This window comes from Spinacia oleracea, chromosome 6 (assembly GCF_020520425.1).
Source record: "Spinacia oleracea cultivar Varoflay chromosome 6, BTI_SOV_V1, whole genome shotgun sequence".
Lineage (NCBI taxonomy): Eukaryota > Viridiplantae > Streptophyta > Magnoliopsida > Caryophyllales > Amaranthaceae > Spinacia > Spinacia oleracea.
Window position 1 is genome coordinate 140,681,599 of NC_079492.1, and position 13,270 is coordinate 140,694,868.

Sequence of the window (13,270 nt, forward strand, 5' to 3'; positions counted from 1 at the left end):
AATACTCCTGATGGGCTCGTGGTCGACTCCACCATATTTGTGTTTTTTTTTAAAAAAAAAAACAAGGCATGAGCCTTATCCAAATGTTATCTCCCTTTTAGTCCCTAAACTAAACATATTTTTCAATTTATAAAAAATTGTTATAATTTACTAGGAATTTCCCAGTAACCTAAGAAACATAATTGCATTATATTGAAGTGATCTGAAAAAATTGCAAGGAAAGACCACTGAAAGTATTAGAGCCCGAACATTTCTACTCAAAGGTCTACAACGACTAACAAGGCAAGAAAAGATAGATCAAATGGATAAGCTTTAATGCTGTAAATTTCTATCATTGTACAAAAGCGTATTGTATTGAGAGATCGCCATTTTCCGAATCAAAAATTGCCTCCATTTCCACTGAATGACCATCAACAGATGATGTATAATCCTGACTGCCAACAGCCATAGGTGTTTTTAACAGCTTTACTCCTTGCTTCCAATGTCTATGGTCTGCGTATACAGGCAAATCAGCCAAAATGTCAATCTATTGCTTTAACAAAGTCAATGAAAAAAGGATATAATATTCCGTAGGAAAGTTTATCTTCTTCATTACCTGGGCCAGTTGACACAATAATACCATTTTCTGCACTCAATACCCAATCAATCCAAAGAACAAAACCATGGCATACACCAGTCTTGGTAAAATCAACCTGCAGTATATGAAGTCAACTTTCATGCACAGGGGTAACTGCATTGGATGCAAATTTCTTATAAAAATGCTTCAAAGAAAGGAATGACATTGCTTAGTTTGGTCCAGAAGTAAATGATTTCACTTTCAGAAATGACAGCCCCTAAAGCTCAGTGTATTGCTTTGGCCTACTAAAGTGTACATTACAAATTCACGATTTATGGACCTTTAATATATTAGCAGATTTTGATATATAGGTGTTGTACACATTTTAAAACCTACCCTTAACAAGGGTATATGGTAGGTCAAAGGCCATAAATTAACAAAGGTCCAACAGCTAAGTCAAGCCCAATCGAGATACAAGTCCAAGAGAAAGAGACAGAGCAGCCACACAAAGGATAAGCCCAAGAGAAACACGAGCCCAGAAGGATTAGATTCCCAGCGCCAGTTACAAGTTAGAAAGCGTGGAATTAGTCAAGGCTGACGTGGCCATGATCACCCAGTTTTTCTCCCTCCCGTCCAAGCAGTTACGGGAGCAACCCCCATTCTACTACAAACCGCTCTTCAACCGCCTCCTACTAGGGTATATATACGTTAAGAACCGGCATTCAGAAAGACATCATCAACACACAAACAAAACATTTCTTACTTTCGTAGCTTTCCGTAGCTTTAGCCCTAACGCTTAGTTTAGTCCTAGGCTTAGTATCCTAGAGTAGCGTAGCAGTAGTTCGTAGCGTTTCCCTCATATATTTGAAGACCTTCCGGCAGTTTATGTTGTGTATTTTGCAAGCATTGAACCATGGAGGCACATCTCTTGTTTTTCATTACATATCAATCAATGATATTTGCTTAGCTTTGTATGCTGTTTTACTTTCGCATTAACTTTGTCATGAAAAGTTCTTGTATTTGATGATTTCCTACAAATTACTCGTTCACGAGCGAGGTCTCTACATAATAAGGCCAGCCGGCGTTTAAGGGTAGTACCCCTAGACACATTTATTCGCCCTACAGAATAAGGTGTTATTGCTTGTTCGCGTATAGCGTCAACAATAGGGTAAGGGAAACCCTAAGGTTTAGCGAAAATTTCTAATTAACTCTGTATTTTGGCATTGCCTTTGTTAATCCTCACATAGTTACGTCCTATCTGAAATACCTTACTGCTAACAAAAACTAAACACTGTTAACAATTCCCAACCCCCCCTCTCCCAATCAATTTCCTCCCTTCCACCTGTTTATTTCTTGGAGTAACAGCAACGCATATGAAAGAGGGTATACATAATTGTTTGATCTCACAAACAGTGATCGTGGTTTAACATGAGTAAAATTTATTTGATTATAGTTTTACACATTTATGTTAGTTTTGACTTTTGTTGCACATGTCATATGACTTCAAATTAATGAATTGATTTTTTTTAAAAAAACAATTCAGAGATATTCTTTTGAAAGCTAGAAAGTAGAATCTCAACAATTGGCCATTATATTTATATGTCAGATGATGCATAGGATGTGTACCTTTGCTTTCCCAGAGCAAGAACTCATAGGTTTTGAGAAGTCAAATTCCATCAATGTCAACCTCTCACTCAGTTCCTGACAGTGGTTCAATTGAATATGACATTAGTCCCAAAAGATAGTAACTTACATAGTGACATGAACAGGCACACACGATGAAGGCAGGGGAGGAGAGGAGAAAGAAAGTGGTAACTGTACCTTAGTCTCCCCACATTGCCAGACAAAGAATGGCAGCATAGGACCCTCCTTGGGGGCTGACAAGTTCCCACATGCCCCCAAGATGGTATTAGCAACAGAATGATCAAACCCTTCAATATTTACAAGACTGCAACGACTTCTCCAGAGATCCTAACAAGCAGATAATAAGGTCACATTTCCACCTTAGCACAACAACATTCAAAGAATACCAAGGCACTTACCGGGAGGGACATAGCACAAACTCGTAAAATTCCTCTGCAGGGAATGACATGAGCGTCTTTGGACAATATTCTTTCAAGCCTTGTCCTCTCTTTCCTAAACTCATTCAACAGAATAAAGGCCAATGTTAGTCATATATCCAAAGCAGGAAATAGTCAATATTGAAATAAGATACATGAGATGAAGGTGTTTAGCATGAAATGCAGATATAAGAGGGGCTGGAAGTCTGGCACAACAATAATCCTATCACGAAAGAAACGCTTCTCTCTTTTGAGGTGTGAAGGAGCAATAAACCAAATGCTCAGCAAAGCTATGCGTTAAGCCAGAGGGAACTTAAACCTAGGCACAATTTGTCTCTCTTTACTCCTATTTGTCACTTCCTGTAATAAGGGAAGCACTACTACCTGGGTTAACATCCTTTGATGCTTGTGGAAAGAGGTGAATCATACTTGGATAGAGTTTTCTCTTTCTTTCTCCATGTTTTATAGTCTAAAATACTGCAGATTTGACCTACCAAAAGGCTTTTGATCTTTCTTGAAGAAATATTGGCACATAAAAGAATATGATCAGCTAGCAATGCAGGGTGGTAGTAAATCATCATTAAGATCCCAAACAAATAGCTACAATCAATATTTCAGAGAACTCAGACATACTCACCAAAATCGCAAATTTTTCCATGGAAGACAGGTTTCAAATCCGTAGTAGAATGGCTCTCCAACCAATAAATCAATCTGCAAACAGGAGATAATGAACACGTTAAATGACAGATTCTATCATTACAAGCGAAACAACAAGTTCAGCTTCAGAGAAAGAGGAAGCAAGCATACAACAATACAACGACCCAACAACCCAATAAAAAGAGGAAGCAACACAAGCAAGCATAATCGAAAGAAGTGTGATAAATGTAAATCACGTTTCACAACTTGACCAATGGCATAAAAATGAGAAAAACCAATGCTGTACAATGAAAAATTTAGCATAAACCTAATTACGGGTACCTTCTTCCCATCTGTGTCATTTATTGAAATGCAGTCTGTCCGGTGATCAAGCAGTTTCAGACAGTCAGCAGAAAAATGATTTGTTTCAGCATTAGCTTGCAGATACTGAAAACCTCTCTCTCGCAACCCAGGAAATAACAACATGATATGTGAAGTGTTGCAAAGACGGGCTATGGCTGTGGCTAAAAAAATGCTATCATCCACAACAAAACATAACGGGGAATCTTTTCCGTACAACTGCAAATAGGGGGTAGCGCGTGTTAATTCAGGAAACAAAAGGGGGGGAGACAAGAGGAACTATGAAGAATGAAAGTAACCAATGAACATGTAGCCTAAAACAACAATTCAATAATTCCAACATCAACAATTAATACAGAATCACCAAAAGTTTTGAGTTTTCCGACCTTTTCCCACTTAGATCATCATGATTTATCAGGAAGATAGATACTCAGTATTACATTCGGAATTTAGGATGCACCTAATAACTGATCATCATGATTTTTTAGGAAGATAGATACTCAGTATTACATTTCGGAATTTAGGATGCACAGAAAAATCACATAAATACCCCTAAAAGCACACATTGATCATACAACCACAGTGGAATTCTTTTTCACCACTTCATGATGAAAATTATGTAATACATCCAAAAGTCAAGTTTATCAAAACTATAGACTTCACCAAATTTATCAAGACAAAACATACTCCAAAGTCCATCCTATAGAGAAAGTTGGCATGAGCTGCATGATCATGACGAAACAATTTTTCATAAGCGATGAACTAGGGTAGCGCACCATTATGATAATTTTTCATGTGTTTTATAGAGAAAGTTGGCATGAGCTGCATGATAAAGAACCAGTTTTTTTTTTTTTAAAAAAAAAAGGTAAAAGAAAAAGAGAAATGACGAACCCATAGAACATTGAGTAGGATATAGGTTATGCAATCAAGTCCTTACAGCATTTTGTACAGCTAGTAATACACAATTCCTCCAATTATCATCAGAATAGGTTGCAATTTTTTCAGGTGACAAAGTCAGCTGCAAGTCATCCCCGTGAATACTATGTTCATTCCTAGTTCTTTGGCTTTCAACCTTGAGACTGTAAGAAATACTGATATCCGAGTGGACAGCACGCAAATGAATATTTTCACCCTTGGATACTGGTAAACCCTTTCCTGGGACAAACCAAACACATTGTTTCCAATGGTCACACCAATTCCGATCACCTGGTAAATCAACAAGTTCAGTCAGCATGTAAGAAAAATATTCATAATAGAACCTCAATTATTCTTTTCTGGTAAACTTGAGCTACAGAAATCCTGTGATGCACGGACTTGCCACTTGACTCAACCATACCCGTGTTCACACGACCTAACCCGAATTCGGACACGGAATACGGGTTTGGACCTGGGAGGGAGAAGCGAACTTGGCACTTTCTCCGGTAATATAAGTGTGAGAATTGAGTGGATGAATTGCTGAAGTGATGTCACATAGGGGGTCGGAAATTTTAAAAAATTAAGTATGGTATGCTTTTCCTGACCCCTTAATAAGTTTTTTGTGCACTTATTTGTCCTTTTTCCATGCAAGCAGTAAAAGATTTGTATTTCCAATTAATTTTTTAAAACCTCTGATTTTACTTTTCTTCTGTATATTTTCTTATCATAATTTTTCTTATTACCACTTATTTCTATTTCTTCGTAAAAAAATGTATTAATTAAAATGTACTCCCTCCATCCCAGATTAGTTGTTACACTTTCCTTTTTCGTTCGTCCCAGATTAGTTGTTACACTTCTAAATTAGGAATGACCCCACAATTATTATATTGTCTCTCTCTTCCCACTACATTTTTTTTTCCCCACACCCTCTCTCATTCAATTAAAAAAATACCCACTAACTCCTATCACATCTACTTTTTCAATAGAATAACAATTGATAACCACACTACTACTTATCGCATTAAACTATGTGCCCAAGAGAGTGTAACAACTATTCTGGGACGGAGGGAATTTAACATTATTTTTCTCAATTACCCGTCTCCCCAGTCCATATCAGAATTTTGGACACTTCTAAAATGTATCCACAGTTCAGTGATTTTAAAATTTTCCATGTCCGACTCTAGGATCCGTATTCGAGTCCGAGCATCAGAAATTAAGACTACAGTTTATGACTAAAACCTACTTTGTATGTTACTTCAGCACCTTGGTTGACCGGGACTGTAGGGTGTCAACACGACATGACACTCTAAAGGTGTTCGAGGAAGCATCAACACCCGTGTCAGAAAAGTATCTGAAATCGAGTGTCGTGGTCGGAGGAGAAGAGAAAAAAAGAATAAAAAGTTCAATTTTTGGTATCCAAGATGAAGATAAGCACCATAGGCGAATAAATTAGTCTTACCGGATGTTACCCATATTAAAAAACTCTAAAAAACTAAAAAGTTAGGGGTTAACTTAGTGCCCTCTTCTTTTTCTTTTTCATTTTATACATTAAAATAATATGGGTTTTTTCAACACTTTATATGGTAGCCGTGTCTAACGAACTAGTCAAGACACTCCTTAGACCATTTCGCCGTGTCTGCAAAATTTTGGATCAGAGTGTCAGATTCTCCGACACTGGTGTCGGACATGACACTCAAATCCGTGTCTGAGCAACATAGCAAAAAACATTGTTCCAAGACCATGTATTAAATACTAGTGACAGTAGCATGAATAGAAAAAATAATAACAGCCATAATATTGCATGACTTTTACAAATATCGAACATGTATGAGAAACCCTTTCTCACCAATATGGAAATTTACCAGAATAGTCTGATGATAAAAGTACCTGGAAATTCTGTCTGTAAATGTTTGATCCACTTAGGTGCAGTAGAGTAAAAGACTGTTCCTTCTCGATCAAGCTGAAGTACCCACCTAAAAGAAGTGCAAGCTATAATTATGAGTGACCAGAGAAACAAATCAAATGATCTAGACTCTGAGATGCTATACCAGGAGATAACAGCATTTACACTTCCGCCAGCAGCCGCCTTTATGAGTATCTCAGCCTCCCCGTGACTGTCTGGCCGTTTCCAAAAGTCAAACTCAAAAATTTTGAAGGGTTCTGAAAGCTGGACGGATGCTAAATCAAACATAAATTCTAGGTATGTGGGATTATTCCAGACAGCGCTGTACAAAACAGTTTACCAGCTTTATTTCTTCTTGCAATGAGTCACAATGCATAGGGTACTGTTGTGGTTTCACATTCAAAATGGAACTGAGTTCAGTTGGAACAAGACGAATGCCATCTGATGCACAAAGCTCGTTGTTATAGAGATCATGTAGCTTCCATAAAAAGCTGCTTTCAACTAGCTGAGCACAAAGTTGCACTTTGTTAGATAACAGTATAGTAAGCTATACATTAACATTTGAACATACACAATACAGCAAAGACATCAAAGAAAATTACAAATTCTTCTCTATGTGTGGGCTTGCCTAGAACATTAGTGTTGCAAATCACTGAATGAATAACGGGAAAGGGAATGCAAATGCAGGATAAATAATTGATTTAATAAAGTGTGCATGAGGGAATGTTATGGAGTATTAAGGGGGGAGAGAGGGAGGAGAGAGAAGACGTGTGTGGATGGATGTGGGGACTGGGGGGGCAACCTATGACGTAAGTAAAGAGCAAACTTACTAAAAAGGTACTTAAATATGGGACAACAATAAATAATATATGTATAATTGTATACTTGTGTTGGGATGGAGGGAGCATTAAATGGGAAAAATCACACTAATCTCGTCTACTATATCCCACGATTTCTTTTGGGGTTCAGGGACATCGAGTTAGGCAATCTATATCTAGAGATATCCCACCCATCACAACACAACGAAACTTGAGGGTGGGGGAGGGTAAGGGAATCCTACACCAAGAGTGCCCCTAGTGGAACTTGATCCCATGACCTCAACATCATAAGATGCAAGCCTTAACGCCTAGAGTAATTTATGTTTGTGGGAATAATTTAATCAGAAATTAATGCGTATCAGAGTAATTAACCTTTCAGTTGCTAATAAGATTGGAGAACGCATTAAGCTGTCAAGCATGAAACCAAACTTCGCTACTTAAAAGTTTTTCAGCAGCTATATGATAGTTTTCATGTAAAATGTTCACTTTCAGTTGCTATAAAACTCTCTCAGGGATGTATGATTTATACTCCATCCGTATTTGGCTTGATGCCCTTTATTATTCAGATCAAAGGACCAGAATACAGAACTCAAATTGTCAATATGCAAATCCTGACAATCATGATCCATCTTTACCTTAATTTCCATCTTTTTAGGGTCTTTCCCAACTAATATCACTTTGAACCTCCACGATGTCATTAAAGTATTAAGCTACTATTCATTTGGCAAGCTGAAAATTGATTGGCTTGGAATCTGAAACCATGTAAGATGTAACCCTTTTTTCTTTCTTGAAAATTCCAGACCTGAATTTAAATGCAAGGCAAAGCCAATCTTCTGGGGGTATCTACCATAAATTCCATAATATACACCAAACAGAGAGAACATCACAAAGGAATCTGGTTAAAAAAAACTTGGAAATACAAGAAGATTTCGAAAAATCTTACCTGGCCATAGGTTATTGCTCGGTAAGGGACAGTTTCAGGATTCTCCACCAGTAACTCATCATGAGCATTTTGCAGAGTAGGTATCAATCCTTCTCCCAGCAGTTCTGAGTCTAGGATCTCACTGACCTACATTTTGGTATTCAACAAACAGTGGCAGATATTATTTTCATATGTTGTGCATTCCAGTTGCAAAGGGCTTGTTTCAAGAAAGCAGGACAAGAATTACTACAAGTACAAGATATTTCAAAAATTAATGAAGTTGTGTGTTTCAAGTCTGGAACTTTGATTGATAATTTTTTCAGGTAGGTAAGAGGAATGACCAAGTTGGACCTGAGTCACCTGACCCCTCAATCATCCCCAAGTCCAGCCTCTTTGGACCCCCCCCCCCCCCCCCCCCAAAACACACACACACACACAACACACACAAAAAGTGTGTCTAGAGGGATTCGATCTGTTGATCTGAAACTTTTATTGCTGCACGATTGGTGTATCACCTTGTATTTTCCTCAGATACTGTCAAGTTAGGTTGGAAAAAAAATCATGTATGGATAGACGGACAATAATGATAACAAGATAGTACATCACCTATTTGAAATTGGACTATAAACATCTTTATGGAAAGTAACAAAATCTCTCCCATTTCTTGGTAGGAAAAAACCAACTGGCCAGACCTAAGCTAGCAAAGTAAGCATAAATCTTACCGAAGTTAGCATACTTGTATGATCTTTCCACTTACAATACTGATCAACATAATTGCCCTTACACTACTAATCAATATGATCCTAGAAGATTATAATCACACCACCAATTTTTTACCTTTCACAACCCTATAACAAACTGCAGTGGAAGCTAAAATTTTTAGAGACTGCACATAGCACCAGTATCATAGCCAGATTTTGATGCATATACTGTTACACCTTTTTTGTTATTGCACTCCTTGATAATATAAACAAAAATTATTTTGAGCCAACAATACAGGTGCCACTTAAAATGAGCTCGGCCAATTATAATGAGGAAGATGAAAGGAACTGAGGCCTCAAAGAATTAGAAGAATTCAAAGGTGATCTTCAAATCACAAAAATATAACACCTGTTCTCTGGTAACTTGGATGAATCAGCTGGGAGATCTCAGGACATCAAGCCATTTTTTAATGAATCCCCAATACTCCGGGGAAGCTGTTTAAAGAGTTGAGGTGATAGGGATCCTATATGTGCCTTGTTGAAGTGAAGTGCACTTAATTTAACTATTTGATGTAGAAAAGGTTATTGTGCGCCTTTTCACACCTCCAGTGCACCTCTTTAAAACCCCTCACCTGGCCAAATAAAAGTGTTTGACGCTTGACCCCTATCGTCATAGCTTCAGAGCCTTAGGCCTCCAGGCTTGCTTTTCTATACTCCCTCCATCCCGGAATACTCGAAACACTTTCCTTATAACCGTCCCGGATTACTTGCAACATTTCTAAAAATGGAAACTTTTATTAATATTATATCAATTTCTCACTTACCCAAGGACCCACCTACATCCCTACTACCTTAAAAAAACATTAAAAATTCCACTACCCCCACCCTCCTACCCCTTTAAAAGTTTGACACACATCTCACTACCTATATTAAAAAAATACACCACTACCAACTACCATCTAATCAAATAATAAGTCAATTACAATACGTTAAACTTTATGCCGGTCAAACCGTTTCGAGTATTCCAGATGGAGGGAGTACATTGCAGGGTGGCATGCAACTATAGAGTTAGAGATTCCTAGAAACACTTATCGTTCAAAAATGGTGCGGCGTAACCAAATAATTGGATGATAAGACATGAATCAGTGAACCTACTTCTAGACCCATGTTCCAATCTATTCTTTGGGAGCTTACTAGCTAAGGGGAGCATTTGGTTACAGAGAATGAGAGAAGGAATGGACTACGTGGTTCTGGAATCCTGGACTGTGAAAACCTGTAAAAGTAGAGACCTCAGTAGCAGTCCTAAAGATTGTTCTGAAACATGCTGCTGTATATAGCATCCAGCTGCTGTATATGGCCTAGTTTCTGGTAAATGATAGAGGTCTCTAAACTGTCAAAAAATGTACTATTTGCGCTGAACAACAAAGCGCGTGACAAGAATACAAGACAACAGTGTTTCTATCTCATAGATTAACGCTTATACCAATAACCTTCAACAACACAATCACATCCTACAAGAAAAATAGCATGAATTGTTGTTCAATATACCCAATTTTCCATCCAAAAAAAAGATTTGGTGTAATATACCCACAAGTATATCAGCTCGAGCAGTGATATCGACTCCAAGTTTGAGTTCATCTGAGCGCTTGTTGATGACATTTATTTTCCTCGACATACCATTGCAATGCACAACTTTCCTCATCAACTTTATCATTGGAAGGTAAGATTCACATGCAACCACCCTCCCTTTGTCATTGCAGTCCTGTATACCCATTGCTCGTGCAGCCATCATTGACAGTAATCCGGTACCAGAACTGGACATAACAAAAGAGGTAAATTAGTCATACCAATAGCTCACAACTGAAAGCACTATAACGCCCATCAAACACACCAAATGATATCATGATCATGCACTGTAATAACACATAAACAAGCTCCAACATCCTGCAATTGTACTCCCCCATTTTACACACATTCAACCCTAATGTGAATTATCCAACAAATGAGACTATACAGGGACAGACACAAATCAGATTATAATGTGTGAATTGTAAAAGAAGCATTTGGAGAGCATTATATTCAAATCAAGCAGTACGAATCCCCCTCCCCGCATTTGTAATTTGTACTTCCTGCTCATTCGCGCCAAAAGAAAACATCCCAATCAAGCAGCTAATTTAATACAAATACTGAAAGTGACAGTCAATTGACAAGAAGAACAATGAAATCGAAATAAATTAATTACCCAATGTCAAGGACTGAGCAAGGTCGAGTGACAGTGTTGTCAATGGCAAGGCGATAAGCTTTGTTTCTGCTATTGTCGTTAAGCATATCCAGATACGAGGTTGTGGCCAAGTCGACAGAGGGAGAATCATCGTCTCCTTCGACGACCACCCACTCAGAGTTGCCGGTGAGTGCATCCACTCTCAACTGAAAGATACGCTCACTTGACGTCATCACTCCACTTGAAAAACTTGATTAGGGTTTCTTAATTTTTTCTTTGGAGTATTCTGTATTCAGTTTATCTGGGTACTTGCATAGGAGAGTAGTTGCATCCAAACTCAGATTTTGTGACATTTTTCTAAGTTGGTCTCTTCAACTCTACTTCATTCTGGGCCCCCTCTAACTCTTTATTTGATTCTTGAACTTCGATAGAGATTCCGTACACGAATTATGAATTGATGTACGTCATCGGTCTTTCTAAGGAGTGTCCCATGAGAAATTCCGAGTGAATCTCAGTGATTGGAAATTCCAATCAAATGGCATTTTCGTAAATATTTTGCTTGAAAACTGCAGATGGTATAATGTTACGTGTTAATTGTATATTTGTAGTTATTGACTGCATATTATTCGGTGTTGATTGTATACAACTTATCGTTGACTGTATATTTTATGATTGTTGATGAATTACTAAAATGCAATCTTGTTTATTGGTAAGTGGTTGACTGTATATTTATAGTTGTGGATTGATTGTTAGTAGAAGTTTATTGTACATTGCGAGCTGTTGACTGTATATTATACTCCCTCCATTCCCTTTTGTTCTTCCCCTAAAGAATGTTGGGTGTGGTTTAAGAAAACTGAATTTTGATTTGTATTGGGATATGAGTAATGATTGGGTGTAAGAATAATGATTGGGTGTAAGAAATTGAATAAAGTAAAGAGAGAGAAAGTATTTAATTAATAGGGAGAAAAGTATATATTTTATTAAAGTATTGAAATAAATCAGCATAAATTTTCAGTCACATGGGGTATGGGACCCATCTGCTGTTACATGGACCAATCAGAAACAATCATACAATGACTCACGTTTTTTTTGGCTGGAAATTTAGCCCAAACAATTGATTTCAGTTTTCCCTCCAAATTTTTCCCCAAATAAAAAAACAGGGGATTTTCATTTTCCCTCCAAATTTTTGAGGGGTTGAAATAGTGAATTCCCTTTATAAATAGGGTCACTTTCCCCCACAAAAGACCAAAATCTGACTTTTACCAAGTTCAATAAATACAAGGAAAACACCAAAATTTCTTCCTCAATTCAGCATTAAATAGCAAAAAAACAGGGGACTTAATGGCTTCAGATCAAGAGGATGACGATTTCCTCGGATTTTTCTGATGATGAAGGCGATGGCATTAACTCCGATTCTGACTCGGAAGAAGGTGATGATGCTGCTGACTTGGTACAAGCTTCTCAAAATACTGCTGCTGATTTTGGGGACTTTGGGTTTAATGAAGATGTACCAAACAGCACTGAATATGTACAGCAAGTACCAAAAGTAGAAGGGGAAGGGCAGCAGCAAACTACCAACTTTCAAGAGGTACCATTTCTTTTTTATTTGAACTTTCCACCACCATCAAAAAATGCATCACCAATTCATCATCAAACAGCAACACAAAGAACAGATCATCATAAGCCTAGGACTCCTAGAATAAATAATGAATTGAGGCTTGAAATTTTGGTGTACCTGCTGAATAGAAAAATTCCAGATTCAGAAACTCTTTTGTTTGGGACAATAAGGGATGCAGCCATAGAATTTGATTACAACAGAAAAATCATAGGGTCAATATGGGACAAAGCAAAGAAGCAGAAGGCAGCAATGAAGTCATATGTGGTGGAAAGTAAGTATCACAAGTGTGGCAGGAAAAAGGTTCAAGTCACATATGACTCTATTGCACAAATAGCCATGGGGGACAGAACATGCATTGTAGATCTTGCAAGAATGCTCAATTTGGGACCAACAACAGTATGGAGGCTCATCAAGAGGAAAATTATTAAGCCACACTCAAGTCCCTTGCATCCAGGCATTTCAGAAGCATGCAAAATGGCAAGGATGAGGTGGGTACTCAGACTAATAATGGATTACACTATACCACAAGAACCAACATATTACAGCATGTATGACTTCAT

General features: G+C 37.7%; 1 protein-coding gene across 2 annotated transcripts; it reads right to left on the reverse strand.

Moving 5' to 3' along the window:
• Positions 1 to 165: 165 nt before the first annotated feature.
• On the reverse strand, positions 166 to 11,508 carry LOC110788317 (protein arginine N-methyltransferase 1.6). 2 transcript variants are annotated; one of them, XM_021992944.2, is made up of 14 exons: positions 11,114 to 11,508; positions 10,463 to 10,685; positions 8,192 to 8,317; positions 6,771 to 6,935; positions 6,576 to 6,694; positions 6,415 to 6,500; positions 4,550 to 4,818; positions 3,595 to 3,831; positions 3,254 to 3,327; positions 2,599 to 2,692; positions 2,378 to 2,527; positions 2,183 to 2,257; positions 596 to 692; positions 166 to 492 (listed from the first exon to the last, which is right to left on the reverse strand). In XM_021992944.2, exons 1-14 carry the CDS (start codon positions 11,323 to 11,325, stop codon positions 332 to 334), a joined length of 2,088 nt encoding a protein of 695 aa, XP_021848636.1. In that variant the 5' UTR covers positions 11,326 to 11,508; the 3' UTR covers positions 166 to 331. The 2 variants fall into 2 exon arrangements, with proteins under 2 accessions (XP_021848636.1, XP_021848637.1); XM_021992945.2 differs by lacking the exon at positions 11,114 to 11,508 and having other exon boundaries at positions 10,459 to 10,666.
• Between the last annotated feature and the right edge of the window lie 1,762 nt (positions 11,509 to 13,270).

Coding starts and splice junctions, on each gene's coding strand:
- LOC110788317 (XM_021992944.2), bottom strand. CDS start 11,325: ATGACGTCAAGTGAGCGTATCTTTCAGTTGAGAGTGGATGCACTCACC. Junction 6,695..6,770: donor TGCAAGAAGAAATAAAGCTG/GTAAACTGTTTT, acceptor GCATCCGTCCAG/CTTTCAGAACCCTTCAAAAT. Junction 2,693..3,253: donor TGGAAAAATTTGCGATTTTG/GTGAGTATGTCT, acceptor GAATGAGTTTAG/GAAAGAGAGGACAAGGCTTG.